Source organism: Ornithorhynchus anatinus, chromosome 7 (genome assembly GCF_004115215.2).
Source record: "Ornithorhynchus anatinus isolate Pmale09 chromosome 7, mOrnAna1.pri.v4, whole genome shotgun sequence".
NCBI classification, from domain to species: domain Eukaryota; kingdom Metazoa; phylum Chordata; class Mammalia; order Monotremata; family Ornithorhynchidae; genus Ornithorhynchus; species Ornithorhynchus anatinus.
The window spans coordinates 41,265,599-41,283,520 of NC_041734.1; the positions used below are offsets into that span (position 1 = coordinate 41,265,599).

Sequence of the window (17,922 nt, forward strand, 5' to 3'; positions counted from 1 at the left end):
AGAAGCAGCGTGGCTTAGTGGAGAAGAACACGGGCGTGGGAGTCAGAAGTCAGGGGTTCTAACTCCGACTCCGCCACTGATCAGCTGTGTGACTTTGGGCAAGTCACTTAACTTCTCTGTGACTCAGTTACCTCTTCTGTAAAATGGGGATTTTACAGAAGAGGTGAGCCCCTCGTAGGACAACCCGATTACCTTGTATCTACCCCAGCACTTGGAAGAGTGTTTGGCACATAGTAAGCACTTAACAAACACCATAATTATTATTATTACTTAGACTGTGAGCCCCATGCAGGCAGGAACTGTATCCAACCTAATTAACTTGTATCAACCCCAGGGTTTAGAACAGTGTTTGACACAACCTAAGCGGTTAACAAATAACATTTAAAAAAAAAGATGATGCTTTTGACACAAGCTCTCTGAATGCTGGCCCTCGGTCATTTTTATTCTAAGCAATTCAGACTTTAGGTAAGAGTTCTTCCAATAGAATAGGTCATCTAGACTGCTTTCACTGGGTAATCAATCACTTGCACTTTTTGAGCACTTACTGAGTGCAAAGCACTGTACTAAGCACTTGGAAGAGGACAATCTAATTATAGAGTGAGTCCCGGTTCTGTACTTCAGGGGTCACGTGAGAGCAACTCTAAATCATCTGAATTTCAATAGCATTAAATAGATATGGGGTAAACTGAGTTCAAATCTGGTTTGAAAGCGGGTCATCAAATTCTACAGTCCTCACTACCACGCTAGATAAGAAGGAGTCTTTTTCTCATGGCCCTCCCCTTGGTAGTGGACAGAGCACGGGCCTGGGAGTCAGAAGGATCTGGGTTCTAATTCGGGCTCTGCTCTGCTGTGTGACCTTGGGCAAATCGCTTTCCTTCTCTGTACCTCAGTTACCTCATCTGTAAAATGGAGATTGAGACTGTGAGCCCCAGGTAGGACAGGGACTCTATTGGCATAATTTACATGTATCCACCCCAGTGCTAAGTACAGCAGCAGCATGGCTCAGTGGAAAGAGCTTGGGCTTCGGAGTCAGAAGTCATGGGTTCGACTCCCAGCTCTGCCACTTGTCAGCTGTGTGACTGTGGGTAAGTCACTTAACTTCTCTGGGCCTCAGTGACCTCATCTGTAAAATGGGGATTAACTGTGAGCTTCACGTGGGACAACCTGATGACCCTGTATCTCCCTCAGCGTTTAGAACAGTGCTCTGCACATAATAAGCGCTTAACAAATACCAACATTATTATTCTTACAGGGCCTGGCACATAGCGCTTAACAAATACCGTAATTATTATTATTAATATGGCCAAGAGAGAGGGCCAAAAAAATGGGGACAAGCTGTGCTTAGATGGTTATTCAACAATACTATTATTCCCTTTTCTTCATTGACAGAAGCTCACAGAAATCATTCCAAAATCTGCTGTCGGGGAACTGTCAGATGATTCCAGCAATGTGGTCCAACTCATTAAAGATGCATACAACGTAAGTCTTACATCCAAATTCTGACTCTGCTGTCTGCATCTTACTGACACTACCTCATGAGGCGGAGGAATCAGAAGATAAACCTGAGAGGTCTTACATATTGCCAGAATGAATGCTAAAATGTTTGGGTCAGGTTAACTCTCCTTCCTGTAGAGAAACAATTCTATTTCATCTTAAAAATCGAATTACAAGTACCCAGACAGGCACGGGAATTGGAAATAAAAACTACTTAGCTCCTGTGCAAACTGCCCTCTTGAACTCAAGCTCCTGCGAGGACATTGAGAGGTAAAGTGGGCAGAGGCCTTATTTCTTTCTTGTGCATCTGTTGCCAATCTGCCCTTCCATCCCCATCATTTTTAGACTCTGAGTCAGCCAGTCACTCGTATTTATTCAGCGCTTACTGGGCACAGAGCACTGTACTAAGTGTTCGGGAGAGTATAATATAACAATATAACAGACATATTCCCGGCCCACAACGAGCATATAATCTAGAGGGGTCAGGGAGCCTGCTTGAGTTATCGGCACTAATAATGATGATTAAAATGATAACCATGATAGCTCGATCTTGGCTGCAGGAGTCTGGTTAGACCAAATATGGAAGACTGACGGAGGGCTGAAAGGTGAAGTGGAGTTGTGCTCCCTAGGGGGATGAGGGCTTAGGGGTCGGACTGTCCTTGTGGCCACTGGACTTGTAGGAGGGCTTTTAGCAGAAGGGGAGGTGATCCCTCTGGGACTTGTGAGTAACAGGATCTAGAAGAGTGAGAAAATGATGATGACCCTAATCATCTGCCTTCAGAGATTATCCTCTCGAGTCTTTCTGGATCACAGCACCCTTCCAGACACACTGAAAGTCACCTATGACTCCTTCTGCAAAAACAGCGATATGAAAAGGGATCAACCTAAAGGAGATTGTGACAATGTCAAAATCAATGAAGAGGTAAGGACACGCTAGCTTTCTTTTTTTAAAATAATGTTTTAGCACCATTCTCTAAAGGACCAAGAGTCCAGGCATTATCTTAAACTTTTATTCTTTATAGTATTTGTGTGTTTTTTCTATGTGCCGGGCACTTTACTGAGCACTTCGGTAAATAACAAGCTAATCAGGTTGACACAGTCCCTGTCCCACATGTGGCTCACAGTCCTTATCCCCGTTTTACAGATGAGGTAACTGAGGCACAGAGAAGTAAAGTGACTTGCCCTAGGTCACACAACAGACAAGTTGTGGAGCTGGGATTAGGACTTAAGCTCTTCTGACTCCCAGGCCTGTGGTCTATCCACTAGATCACACTCTTTCCCTTCTAGAGTTCTCAGTAAACACCAAAAATAATCCATCAGCCAGTTTAAAAACCTAATCACACTGGCACAAATGGGTATGGCTCTTTTATAAATTTAAAACTCAGTGCAGATTATTATTATTAGTACTAGTACTAATACTAATAATACTAATACTAATACTAATACTAATAATAATTAGTACTAGTACTAATAATAGTACTAATAGAGTATTATTATTATGTATATATTATAATTATATATATATATTATAGTAGATTAGACTGTAAGCCCGTCAAAGGGCAGGGACTGTATCTGTTACTGATTTGTACATTCCCAGCGCTTAGTACAGTGCTCTGCACATAGTAAGAACTCAATAAATACTATTAAATGAATGAATTATAGTACTAATAATAATAATCATTGTGGTAATTGTTAAGCACTTAATGGGTGCCAGGCACTGTACTAAGCACTGGGGTGGATATAAGCAAATCGGGGTGGACACAGTCCCTGTCCCACATGGGGTTCTTAAACCCTATAAAATAGTTTTCGTGGGTAGGGAGAGGGTAATATGTGTGAAAGCAGTCCTAAATTCAAGTCACTTCTACCTGCGATCACTTCTACCTGTGATTTGGATTAGTCTTTCTAGGTTTTGTCAGTAACATGATGTGTCTCTGTTTCAATCTCCGCTGACCACATTCCTTTACAGATTACATTCCAAGTGAAGGTCGTAGCCACAGAGTGCGTCAAAAATCAGTCTTTCGTCATCCGACCGCTGGGCTTCACCGACACCTTGACGGTGAAAGTAGAGTCCCAGTGCACCTGTCCATGTGATGAATCGAAAAGCGACAGGAAGCACTGCAACAACAAAGGCAACGTAGAGTGTGGGATCTGCAGGTAACCGTGCGTTAGGAGAGAGGGGAGAGGTCCCAGGACTGCCGGTGACAATTCGACCACTCCTGTGCAGAATTCATTCTCTAGAGCTGCACCTCTAGGGCCCGAGATATTGTCGAGAAGATTTTTCCAGGGGAAATATTCCTTTTTGACCAGAATTCCAATGGAAAAATCAAATCTCCAAAGCCCAACTGAAGTCTGAGGGGATTATTCTTTCTGGACCATGTCAGAAAATAACAGTAGATTTAAGAGCGATTTAGATTGAAACGATCCTGTGGAAGTGGATAGTAGTTGAGCCGCATTAGAGTGACTCTACTCTTTCTCCAAGGGCAAGGCCCTAGGATATACAAGAATCCCTCCCCTGGCCCTAACTGTGACTACATTCGCATTAATTTTGTTTGTTCTCCTTTCGATTTTTTTTGAAATGTGATGTTGGAGAAGGCTTTTTCAAATGACATGGACTACCCGAAAAACCAACAAATGGATTTTGGAGCAAATTAAGCCAGTGTGGTCTTTGGAAGGCCAAATGACTCGACTTAGATTAGCATATTTTGGACACATCATCCGGAGGACTGATTCCCTGGAGAAGACACTAATGCTAGGAGAAATCCAGGGAAAATGCGGAAGAGGCAGACGGGCAGCTAGCCAGATAGAAACCGTAACGACGATAACGGAAGGACCGTTGGCAAGCTTACGGATTATGGCAGAGGACCGGACGTTCTGGAGAAACTATATCCATAGAGTCGGTATGAATTGGAAACGACCCGACGGCATTTGATAACAATAATCTCGACTCTGCCTCTCCTTCCAGATGTGATCCAGGCTTTGTTGGAAAAAACTGCGAGTGTGAAACCAAGGGCAAGAGCAGCCAGGACCTGGAAGTGAGCTGCAAGAAGGACAACAACTCGGTCACCTGCTCGGGACTTGGAGACTGTGTCTGTGGGCAGTGCATCTGCCACACCAGTGACACCCCCAACAAGCAGATCTATGGAACTTTTTGCGAGTGTGACAACGTCAACTGCGAACGTTATGACATGAAGGTCTGCGGGGGAGAAGGTAGGAAGCCATCTTACAGTAAGGGTTGCAGAAGTGGGAGGCTGGCAAAGTGGAGGTCGATGGGTCGATCAATCAATCAGTGGTGTTGGTGAGCGCTTACTGTGTGCAGAGCACTGTACTAACTGCTTGGGTCCTCCTCCGGGTGTTCCCGTGTCTTGGGGTTTGGGATATCATCCTTGGCGGGGCCGTTAGATGGCCCGAATTTAACTGACCTAAAATGCATTTTATTCAATTGTATTGAGTGCTTAATGTATTCAGAGCACTGTAATAATAATATTGATGGTATCTGTTAAGCGCTTACTATGTGCCAAGCACTGTTCTAAGTGCTGGGGGAGATACAAGGCTATCAAGTTGTCCCACATGGGGCTCACAGTCTTGGATAAGCAGCGTGGCTTAGTGGAAAGAGCACGGGCTTGGGGGTCAGAGGCGTGGGTTCTAATCCCGGCTCCGCCACTTGTCTGCTATGTGACCTTGGGCAGGTCACTTAACTCCTCTGTGCCTCAGTTACCTCATCTGTAAAAAATGGGGATTAAAAAATGTGAGCTCCACGCGGGACAATCTGATAATCCTGTATCTACCCCAGCGCTTAGAACAGTGATCTGCGCATAGTAAGCGCTTAACAAATACCATAATTATTATTATCATTAATCCTCGTTTTCTAGATGAGTTAACTGAGGCATAGAGAAGTGAAGTGACTTGCCCAAAATCAAACAGCTGACAAGTGGCGGAGCCGGGATTGGAACCCAAGATCCCTGACTTCCCAGACTGGGTTCTTTCCACTAAGCCACGCTGCTTCTCTACTAAGCCATGCTTCTTCTCTGGACTAAGCACTTGGGAGAGTACAATAAACAGACACATTCCCTGCCCACAGCGGGCTTAGAGTCTAGAGGGGGAGACAGACATTAATAGAAATAGATAAATTACAGATATGTTCATAAGTGCTGTGGGACTGGGAGTTGGGATGAATAAAGGGAGCAAATCAGGGAGACGCGGAAGAGAGTGACCAGACCAACTGTATAATCAGTGGAGACTCTGGTTTGGGGGACAAATCCATTCAGACCAGATTACCACTGGTGACCTCAAGGCTAAGGAAGCAAACGAGTCATTTAGGACTCTGTTCTTCAAATGCCGTCGAGTCGTTTCCGACCCAGGGTGGCTTCATGGACAAATCCTCTTCAGAACATCCCATCTTCTGTCATAAAGCCGTTCTGGGACGTGTAACCATAGAGTTTTCTCGGTAAAGAGTCGGAAGCGCTTCACCATGGCCTTCTTCCGTGCAGTAAAAACCTGAGTCTCTGCTGTTGTCTTTGATCAGTGTTTTGATCACTCGATCGTCCGCCTTTGACTCTTTCCCACGCCACTGCTGCCTAGCACAGGTGAATCAACTTCGACGTTTCGGCTTAGACCTTTCCATTCCGGAAGCCCTATATCCAATCGTATTTACGGAGCGTTTACTGTGTGCAGAGCACTGTACTGGCATAACGCTAAGATTTGTCAGCGTATGCAAACTCTCCTGCCACAGTAAGGTGTCGATTCATAGGAGAGGGTTCTACAGGCTTAATTTTCACGATCTTAAGCATATCAGGCATGCTCACTCTGCCTCTCCTCTCCCCAGTTTTCTTGCACCAGCTTTCTCTGGCCATCTTCTTTTTTTTATGGTATTTGTTAAAGGGCATACTGTATGCCAAGCACGGGGGTAGAAACAAGAAAATCAGGTTGGTCTCAGTCTATGTCCCACATGGGGCTCCACAGGGCTCAGAACCCAAGTCCTCTGACTCTCAGGACTGTGCTTTTTCCACTAGATCACATTTTCTCTTCTGCTGCTGCTAACACAATCGTGCCATCCCTACTCTGATTCCTGCTTTTGCCTCAGCTCCTTCCTCCTCGACTTCCACTGTTCCACATCGCTGGACTAGACCCCGGTTCTAGGCTCTTTTTAAGGACTCAACAGACCCATTTAATGCCGACTGGTTGTAAAAGAATCTTTTTTCTTTCCAGAAAGAGGACGCTGTGACTGTGGACAATGCAAATGCAATCCAGACTATGAAGGGAGTGCTTGCCATTGCAAGAAATCGATAGAAGGCTGTCTGAATAGTAGAGGAAGCGAGTGCAGTGGCCGGGGCAAATGCATATGTAATATCTGCAATTGTAATCCGGGTTATAGGGCGCCATTTTGCGAAGAATGCCACGGATGTCCTTCCCCTTGTGCCAAATACATGTAAGTATGAATGAAAAACCTTGACATTAGGTCAGAAACACTGAGAATTGCCTGAGGTAATGCTCAGCCAGCTTAACTTCCCTTTCTTCCGCATCGTTCTAACGAGAGTTTAGAAAGACCGAATATAGAGGCAAGAAAATTGAGAGACAGAAGGACACATTTGAAAGAGATTAACAAATCGCTCAAGAGCCTACATCCACCCATAGAAAGTCAGACTTTATTCTGGGTCAACCAAACAGATGCTTAATACCTCACAGAGGTTTCCTTCTGGTGCTGTGGCCTCGGCTATTATTTCTGATCTCTTCTTCAGGGATTTTGGACTTTCCAGAAGGATTAGGAGCCCATGGAATATATATTTTGAATCGGGGCTTTCCTCAAGGTACACATTAGCTCTAGTAATTATTTTACCAACACATTGCTGGGTAGACAGACGTGTCTATAGTACATTGGTATCTACAGTGTATGTGTATAAAAAATACATATATGCACATATATGCAGAGAGAGAGAGAGAGGTGGAAACAGGGGGAATAAGGAAGAGGACGGAGAGAGAGAAAGGGAAAAAGGACAAGAAAAGAAAAGAAAGAAATTGAGCACTATTCCACTAGGTACTTGTGCGCCTCTCTGGAAAGCAGATACTTAAAGGAATGTCTAATTTCTAGAGTTCATTTTCATACATTACAACCCACAGCCAAACACCTCGAGCATCAGTAGTGACAAAAAAAGAGGCAAAATCCTGAAGCTACAGATGAGGAACCTAAGCTGGAACCAGTGACTGCCTCTACAGCACCAGAATACATCCTGCCCATTTTTTATGGTATTTGCTAAGCGCTTACTCTGTGTCCAACACTGTTTTAAGTGCTGGGTAGATACAAGTTAATTAGGTTGGACAAAGTCTCTGTCCTGCATGGGCTTCAAAGTCTAAGTAATAATATTAATAGTAATAATGTTGGTATTTGTTAAGCGCTTACTATGTGCAGAGCACTGTTCTAAGTGCTGGGGTAGATACAGGGTAATCGGGTTGTCCCATGTGAGGCTCACAGTTAATCCCCATTTTACAGATGAGGTAACTGAGGCACAGAGAAGTTGAGTGACTTGCCCATAGTCACACAGCTGACAAGTGGCAGAGCTGGGATTCATGTAGTCTACTGCACCCCAAATACGGAACCAGCACCCAGGAGTTAGGTCCTGAGAACATATGCCTTGAGAACATACGGGCCTGTTCTCTTCTGGAAAAATGGAACAGACCGGAAAGGGTTTTATTTATTATTATTCGGCATTTTTAAGTGTTTTTTTTAGCCCATATGTGGAAGTAAGCTATGTTATGCACACATTTCGATAGATTTTTCACAACGGGAAATAGATGAAGGGACTTCTGAAAATGCAAGACCTCAGTGAAAACTGGGAGTCATCTTGAAATGTCTGGGGAAATCTATGTAGCTCAAGTCACCAAACATTGAAAATTTGAACACTTTGCTTATACTATATATATGTATCTACTATATAGACTATATATAGAGACTGTAATCTATATATATAGACTCCACATCTGGAGTATTTCTATATCATCCTTCGTTCAAAAATCAGTCAAGATTTGATCACTCAGTGGTATTTATTGAGTGCTTATTATGCACAGAGCACTGTACTAAGCACTTGGGAGAGTAGAGAAGCAGCAAGGCCTGGTGGATGGAGCCCAGGCCTGGGAGTTAGATGCACCTGGGTCCTAATCTCAGCTCTACCATTTGTCTGTTGTGTGATCTAGAGCAAGCAACTTCTCTGTGCCTCAGTTCCCTCATCTGTAAAATGGAGGTTAAAACCGTGAGCCCCATGTGGGACATGGATTGTTCCCAACCTGATTATGTTGAATCTATCTCAGCGCTTAGTATGTATGTGCCTGTCACCCAGTAAATGCTTCACAGATACCAAAAATACCCAACACAATACAACAGAGACAAGCAGACATGTTCCCTGCCCACGGTGATCTTAACAAGAAAGATGATGGTTTTAAATTCTCACTTAGAGATAATATATGCAGTGAAGTCCAGTGGAAAGAGCATGAACCTGGAAGTCCAAAGGATCTGGGTTCTAATCCCTGCTCTGCCACAGGTCTCCTGGGTGATCTTGGGCAAGTCATTTCGCTTTTCTTGACTCTCTGAGGTACAGAAAAGTGAATTCCCCAAGGTCACACAGCAGAAAAGTGGCAGAGCAGGGATTAGAATCCATGACCTTCGGACTCCCAGGCCCATTTTCTATCCATTATGCCACGCAGCTACTTACAGAGCCCCTTCTCCAGCAGTGCCTTCTCTCCCTAATTGTGCACATCTTGGGGCAACTGCCTCCCAGTTTTGTGCCAGGAAACACTGTTTGGAGCTTTGTATTACCACACAAACACACACAGACAGACTCACAGAATACTTTCTTCCAGCTCTTGTGCAGAATGCCTGAAATTTGAAAAAGGACCATTTCAAAAGAACTGCTCCAAGGCGTGTTCCAATATCCAACTTTTATCTGAAAATATTCAAAAAGGCAAGTCATGCAGAGAAAAAGACTCAGAAAACTGCTGGTTGAACTATACCATGAAGCTAATGGATGGAGAAGTATACCACATTCAAGTAGACGAAAAACGAGGTAAGATATTTGGATTTCCTTGGACGCATTATTCCTCTGGTCGCTCCTGTGGACTTCCAAACTCTGTCAAGATGCTTGCAAGGATCCTGCTGCCTGGAGTTTCCACCAAGTGGGCTGAGCACCAGAATTAAAGTGGGAATGGGAAGGATTTAGATGTAGAGGAAGGAGAAGCTGGTAGCCACTGCCCAAGGAAAAGAACTGAGGACACAGTTAAGGTAAAGAAGCACTGACTGGAGGGAATTAGAGAGACACTATTTTTTAATAGTATTTATTAATAGCTTATTACCTGCCAGGCACTGTACTAAGCACTGGGGTAGATAAAATATTATTAGTTTCCTTATGTTTTCATATTTTGTCAGGCAGGAGATGGGTTTCTCTTTTAGAAAAAAATTATTCACCCTCCCTTCTGCATTCTTTCTGCACTTGGGTCTGTACCTTTCAAGGACTTTGATACCTGCCCCAGCCCCACAGTACTTATATATATATATCTGTAATTTATTTATGTATATTAATGTCTGTCTCCCCCCTGCCCCCACCCCAGACTGTAAGCCTGTTGGGGGAGGGAAAGTGTCTATTTATTGTTACACTGACTTTCCCAAGGGCTTACTACAGTGCTCTGCACACAGTAAATTTTCAATAAAAACAACTGAATGAATGAATGAATGTACATAGCCTCATACTCTGCAGTTTCCCCTCTCTGTAATTTATTTGAATCTGTCCCCTCCACTCCACCGAGACTGCTCTCTCAAAAGTCACCCATGACCTCCTTCTTGCCAAATCCAATGGTTCCTACTCTATCCTAATCCTCCTCGACCTCTCAGCTGCCTTTGACACTGTCTACCATCCCCTTCTCCTCCACACCTTATCTCACCTTGGCTTCACGGACTCCGTCCTCTCCCGGTTCTCCTCTTATCTCTCCGGCCGGTCATTCTCGGTCTCCTTCGCGGGCACCTCCTCCCCCTCCCATCCTCTAACTGTTAGGGTTCCTCAAGAGTCAGTTCTTGGCTCTCTTCTTTTCTCCATCTATACTCACTCCCTTGGTGAACTCATTCGCTCCCACGGCTTCAACTATCATCTCTACGCAGATGACACCAAAATCTACATCTCCTCCCCATTCTCTCCCCCTCCCTCCAGGCTCGTATCTCCTCCTGTCTCCAGGATGTCTCCACCTAGATGTCTGCCCGCCACCTAAAACTCAACATGTCCAAAACTGAGCTCCTCATCTTCCCTCACAAACTCTGTCCTCTCCCCGTCTTCCCCGTCACCGTGGACGGCACGACCATCCCTCCCGTCTCACGGGCCCGCAACCTTGGTGTCGTCCTTAACTCAGCTCTCTCATTCACCCCACACATCCAATCCATCACCAACGCCTGCCAGTCTCACCTGCACAGTATCGCCAAGATCTTCCCTTTCTTCTCCTCCCAAACTGCTACCGTACTGGTACAAGATCTCATCATATCCCAACTGAATTATTGTGTCAGCCTCCTCTTTGATGTCCCTTCCTCCTGTCTCTCCCCACTCCAGTCTATTCTTCATTCCGCTGCCCGGATCATCTTCCTACAGAAACGCTCTGGGCATGTCACTCCCCTCCTCAAAACCCTCCAGCGGTTGCCTATCAACCCTCACATGAAACAAAAACTCCTCACTCTGGGCTTCAAAACTCTCCATCCCCTTGTCCCCTCCTACCTCACCTCCCTTCTCTCTTTCTACTGTCTACCCCGTACACTCCTCTCCTCTGCCACTCACCTCCTCACTGTCCCCCGTCGACCCCTGGCCCACGTCCTACCGCTGTGCCGGAATGCCCTCCCTCCTCACCTCCGCCAAACTAACTCTCTTCCCCTCTTCAAAGCCCTACTGAGAGCTCACCTCCTCCAAGAGGTCTTCCCAGACTGAATCCCCCTTTCCCTCTGCTTCTCCCCTTTCCCCTCCCCTCAGCACTGTGCTCATTTGTATATATTATTTTATCACCCTATTTATTTTGTTAATGAGGTGTATATCTCCTTGATTTTATTTATCTTGATGATGCTGTCGTTTTTGTTTTGTTCTGTTTTGCTTTGCTGTCTCCCCCGTTTAGACTGTAAGCCCATCACTGGGCAGGGATTGTCTCTATCTGTTGCCGAATTGTACATTCCAAGTGCTTAGTACAGTGTTCTGCACATAGTAAGCGTTCAATAAATGCTATTGAATGAATGAATTTGAATGTCTGTCTCCCCTAAAGAGCACAGGCCTGGAAGTCAGAGGCCATGGGTTCTAATCCCAGTTCTGCCACATGTCTGCTCTGTGACCTTGGGCAAGTAATTTAACTTCTCTGTGCCTCACTTCCCTCACCTGTAAAATGGGGATGAAGACTGTGAGCCCCATATAGGACAGGGACTGTATCTAACCTGATTACCTGTATCTACCCCAGTGCTTAGTACAGTGCCTGGCACATAGTAAGCACTTAACAAATACCACAATTATTATTACTGTTATTATTACCAGTTCTTTGAGGGCAGTGATCATGTCTACCTCCTCTACTGTCTTGTACTTTCCAAGGTGCTTAGTACTGTGTCTGACCTGATTATCTTGCATCTGCCTTACAATGCTTGGCACAAACTAAACGCTTGCCAAATACCACTATTATTATTGTTATTATTGTTATTTATTGCAGGGTTCTGTATCCAATAAGAACTCAATAAATACCACTGATGGATTGATTAGAACACTCATTGGTGTTGGAGTCAAGAGACTCTGGGACCTGAGCTATAATCCCAGCTCTGGCTCTTGTTTGCTGTGTGACCGTGGGTGAGTCACTTATCTTCTCTGTGCCAGTTACCTCAACTGTAAAATGGGGATTAAGTCTGTGAGCCACATGTGGGACACGGATTATATCCAGCTGGATTCTCCTGTATCTACCCCAGCGCTTAGTACAGGGCCTGGCACACTGTAAGCACTTAACAAAAACCATAAAAATAATAATGATAATTAAAAGTCTCTGGCCCTGAGTGTAATTATTTGGGTTATTCTGGGAAGGTCACCAAGCGTGGGACTAATTGTTCCACCCCTTGAAGCTGCCCTCGTCACTAGTTTTCCCCACAGAGCTCAAAATGTTGGCACCTGTATTGTTTATTTCCAAGGAATTTTAAAGATTTTACAGATTCAGTTTAATCTTCACTAGGATCCCTCTGAAATTAAAAAAAATGGGACTCATTATTTTATTTTCTGGAATAGAAGAGAAAAGGTATAATGACTGGAGCTGAACGAGCAAATTATATGGGAAATTCAGATCTCCAAATACAGTGCAGCTGATGTTTCTTGAGTGGTTTGTCTTTGTCACCCTGCCTCACTCTTCTTATTCTTTTGCCCCTTTGTGTGACCTGTGACTAACTTCTCTTCTCACCCTAACCTCCCTCTCTATGCCTCACCTATTCATTCGTTCATTCGTGCTTATTAAGCGCTTACTGTGTGCAGAGCACTGTTGTAAGTGCTAACCTCTCACCTCCTGGCCCTATTTTCCCTCTCTACTGCCTTACCTATACACTGGGATCGGTACCCGACTCTCATAGCACTTATGTACATATCCTTATACTCTCTTCTTCCCCTACCTGTATTTATTTTAATATCTGTCTTCTCCCCTAGCTTGTAGGCTACTAATATCACTCTTCTCTCTGTCCTTTCTGTCTGAAATGGTGCTCTTTTACGCGTGTGTGCCAGCATGACTGAAAAATGAACTTCCACGAGCATTTAATAGTAATAATTATGGTAATCATGATACTCGGTAAGGGCTTACTATGTGCCAAGCCCCATTCTAAGCTCTGGGGTAGATATAGATTAATCGGATTGGACACGGTCCCTGTCCTACATGGGGCTTACACTCTTAATCCCCATTTTACAGAAGAGACCCAGAGAAGCTAAGTGATTTGCTCAGAGCCTCACTTCAGATATGTGGCAGAGCAGGGATTAGAACCCAGGTCCTTCGGACTCTAGGGCCCAAGCTCAATCCATTAAGTCATGCTGCTGAAAAACTAGCTAGCTGGATCTGTGTTCGGGAAGATTCGGGATATTTCTGTTTCTGATCCTCAGAATGCATCGCGGGGCCAAACATTGGTACTATTGTGGGTGGCACGGTGGCCGGAGTGGTATTGATCGGCTTGTTGTTGCTTGCCATCTGGAAAGCAGTGACCCACTTTAATGACCTCCGGGAGTACAAAAGATTTGAGAAGGAGAAGTTGAAGTCCCAGTGGAACACTGTAAGTGATCCTTCCTTTTTTGCTTTGGGAAGGGAGGGTGGGGTAGGATGCTGAGCGTCGACCGAGAGAGAAGTTTCCGCTGGGTGCTTGTTCCGATTTCTGGGTCTCACAGAGAAATTGAACTCTGGTGTTAGGGCGTATTTCCGAAACTGTCCTGGGAGTTAGTTTCCTTACGTCCAGGGAAACCACAGTGCGGCTCACAAGCCACTTGTGGAGGCTCGTCTTCCCTTGCTGGGCGTCTAGTGGGAAACATACACTTTGGCTCGCTTCTCACCCCCGCAGTGGACTGTTCTCACCCACTTCGGTCAATCAATCAATCAACCGGTCATATTTATTGAGTGCTTACTTTGTGCCAAGCACTCTATAGGCGACTGGGAGAGTACAACACAACAGAGTCGGTAGACACGTTCCTTGCCCAAAACGAGCTTATAGTTTTGAGGGGGAGGCAGACATGAATGTTTGTTTTTTCATTCAATCATATTTATTGAGCGCTTACTGTACTAAGAACTTGGGAGAGTATAGAAAAACAATAAACAAGCACATTCCTTGCCCATACCAAGCTTGCAGTCTAGAGGGGGAGACAGATTAATATGGATAAATTAATAAATAAATTACAGATGTGTACATACGTTCTGGGGGGTTGAGTCCAGAGAAGGGTATAGGGTTTGGGCCTCTCTTATTCATCATCGCTGCTGCCTCTCCTTCTCACCTTCAAGGGAAGGCTTGCTAACCACTGCTCTGCTCTGCTCTGGTCGGCTCCACCATCCTTTGGGTCTGTGGCTCTTCTGTTCATGAGGTCTGACCACCTACGTAATGGACGAACCGTCTAAATTTAGCTCGTGACATAAATGAGAACTTCATAAGTTTTGGAACTCATAGTCTTGATGGTTCCTTGTTTTTTTATAATAATAATAATAATTGTGATATTTGTTAAGTGCTTACTATGTGCCAGGCACTGTACTAAGCGCTGAGGTAGATACAAGCAAATCAGGTTGGACACAGTCCCTGTCCCACATGGGGCTCACAGCCTCAATCTCCATTTTACAGATGAGGTAACTGAGGCACAGAGAAGTTAAGTGACTTTCCAAGATCACACAGCAGACTAGTGGCAGAGCCTGGATTAGAACTCAGGTCCTTCTGACTCCGAGGGCCAGGCTCTATCCTCTAGGCATGCTGCTTCTCTTAGTATCTTAATTAAGGTTGGGAACAAATCCAGATATTAAGGGGCCAAAAAAGGATTCACTCCAAACTGGAGACCTTGGCTCCTCTGGCTAGAATCTTTTTTGATAGGGAACAGGGAATATGTCATCTAACTCTGTTTTACTGCACTCTCCCAAGGGCTTAGGACAGAGCTCTGCACATAGTAAGCGCTCAGTAAATACAGTTGGATGATTGAGGTGTTAAGGGGGTTCAAGGAGTGGAAGATCTTAGATTTCCATCCTCTAACATGCAGCGGTACCTGTCGCTGAATGACTTTTTACTTGCTCTAGGAAAGCACATAGCCAGATGTGGTCAACATGTCCCACAAGTACTAGCCCACCGGGATTTTCCTACTATTCCAGCGAACAGCCAGACCCTGTAATTAAACCACAAAGGTCCAAATTACCCTTGTTTATGATTTGAAGAAAGTAGAAGATAGCAAAAGCCTTGTTCTGAAGAGCAAATAATCCCAGGCCTTAATCTAATTTATTCCTTTCCTCTGCCTCTTAAGGCCAGTTTTACTAAGTGACAATTATCTGAGAAATCCAGGCCAAAAATAATAATTTCAATGACCAAAGTTGTGATACATCTATTTGTGGAACACCACTTTTCCAACCTGGTCCAAAAAGAGCTGGAAGGCTAGTATAGGTATATATTTCAATATGCCACCATAGAAAATGCCGTATTTCTGGCAAAAGTGAGGGGTTTTTTTCTTGAATTACCAGGGAACAGCAGCTAGAAAGACTAACCATTATTCAGTTAGGATATGGGATGAAAAATCTGAGCTGCTACAAGGCATATCTTTAAACCATCAGTTAGATAATGACCTCCAAGCTGAGGAGCAGTGTGCCTAGTGGATAGGGCATGGGCCTGGGACTCGGAAGGGCATGAGTGCTAATTCTGTCTCTGTCGCTTGTCTGCTGTATGACTTTGGGCAAGTCACTTAACTTCTCTGTGCCTCAGTCATTTCATCTGTAAAATGGGAAGAAAAACTGTGAGCCCCACATGGCTGATTAGCTTGTATTTTCCCCGGCAATTAGTACAGCGCCTGGCACAGAGTAAGCACTTAACAAATACCATAAAAAAACAAAGCATTCCTTTTTGTTACTACTTGAGAAAGCATGCTGGTTTGGACGGATCATTGCTCTCAGCATATACCACGTGTCTTTGCTTTCATATTCTTATTCTGGAAGAAGAGTTCACAAGCATACAGAGTTTTTTAAATATACAGTCTTCCTTGGATCTGACAATTAGTACTTATGGTTCTACATTTGATATTTGCTGCTGAACAATCCAGAGGGCTGAATAAACAGAAGCCCCTCCTCTTCTGAAATTCAAAGCTCAACTCAGTTTGTTGATTGACTTCCAATACATTCCACCCTCCCAAGACATCCAAGTGCTTAGTTCAGTGCTCTGCACATAGTGAGCACTCAGTAAATACAATTGAATGAATTCTGGGAAACAGAGTTCTCAGAAGGGGGTAGAATAAGCTTCCTACTTTTGTTTTTAGTCCTAGGTTCACTTCCATCTCCAACAGGGCTTGAATAGTTCATCAGCCATTCTCTGCCAATAGTGAAAGCCCCAGATCTGAGCCTGTACCATCACCTAAGTTCTCTCCCTGACAGAAAAACATTATGAATCAGCAAAGGACTGTATCAAGCGCTTAGGAGAGTACAGTACAACAGAGTTGGTAGACATATTCCCCAGCTACAATAAAACAATAGACTAGAAAGCGCTTAATACACAGTAAGCACTAATCAATTCATTCATCCAAACGTATTTATTGAGTGCTTACTGTGTGCAGAGCACTGCAGTAAGCGCTTGGAAAGTACAATTCAGCAATATAGAGAGAAAATCCTTGCCCATAACTGGCTTACCATTTGGCTTTGGGTGTGGGGGGGCGAGATAATAATTGTGACACTTGTTAAGCACTTAATATGTGCCAGGCACTGGGGTGGATACAAGAGAAGCAGCGTGAATCAGTGGAAAGAGCCTGGGCTTCGGAGTCTGAGGTCATGGGTTTGACTCCCGGCTCTGCCGCTTGTCAGCTGTGTGACTGTGGGCAAGTCACTTCACTTATCTGTGCCTCAGTTACCTCATCTGTAAAATGGGGATTAACTGTGAGCCTCACGTGGGACAACCTGATGACTCTGTATCTGCTCTGCACATAATAAGCGCTTAACAAATACCAACATTATTTATTATTATTATTAATCAGGTTGGACACAGTCCCTGTCCCACAAAGGGCTCGCAATCTCAATCCCTGGTATGATTGATTGATTGACTGACCTCTCTTTCTGAAAAATGTTTTCTTCTCTGACAATACACATACTCCATTTCTTCCTAGGATAATCCCCTTTTCAAGAGCGCAACTACCACTGTTATGAATCCCAGGTTTACCGAGAATTAAATGAAACGGCGGGATGAAGAACTGAGGAGAAATAAGATCATCTTCTGCACCACCCAAAATTCTGACCCTGACCCATTAATTTCACACTCCCTAAAAACAGACCAGGCCTGTTCTTACCGTCTGACTTGAATCTCCATCTGTTTCTCCCCGTTAATGATTCTGGTTAGTTCTGGAAATGAGGATTTGAGAAAGCGGCCACATATCTGTACTGGATAGAAACTCTGGGTTTCCGCAAACATCCGTTTCTCTTTCACCTGAATCTTTGATCAGTCTCATAGTCTTATCCTAGCTAAAAATCCACATGTTTCAGGAGTTGTCTCTTCCCTCCGTTCTCCTTTCCTATTTTAGATATCAGATACTTGGCTGTTTAAGTATATACCAATATGTGTGTTTCCTGTCCCGAATACCCCTCTCCTGATTGTTTCTTTCTTAAAAAAAAATCTAAAACCATTTTCCAAAACCCCAGCTTCAAGTTTGCTCAACCCGAATGTTAGCGTAGAGCTCATGGGAAGCTGGTGGAAGCTAGGCCCATGAAGGA

General features: G+C 44.3%; 1 protein-coding gene across 2 annotated transcripts in view; it reads left to right on the top strand.

The window, feature by feature from the left end:
• ITGB2 (integrin subunit beta 2) overlaps positions 1-17,501 on the top strand; it is a 69,284-nt gene extending 51,783 nt beyond the window's left edge. For both annotated transcript variants that reach the window (XM_029069108.2, XM_029069109.2), the window contains exons 9-16: positions 1,390-1,479; positions 2,276-2,416; positions 3,461-3,648; positions 4,457-4,701; positions 6,700-6,919; positions 9,343-9,545; positions 13,608-13,774; positions 17,322-17,501. In XM_029069108.2, the coding sequence (XP_028924941.1) occupies positions 1,390-1,479; positions 2,276-2,416; positions 3,461-3,648; positions 4,457-4,701; positions 6,700-6,919; positions 9,343-9,545; positions 13,608-13,774; positions 17,322-17,384 (1,317 nt within the window). In that variant the 3' untranslated portion in view covers positions 17,385-17,501. The remainder of the gene's footprint in view (positions 1-1,389; positions 1,480-2,275; positions 2,417-3,460; positions 3,649-4,456; positions 4,702-6,699; positions 6,920-9,342; positions 9,546-13,607; positions 13,775-17,321) is intronic.
• Positions 17,502-17,922: the final 421 nt, after the last annotated feature.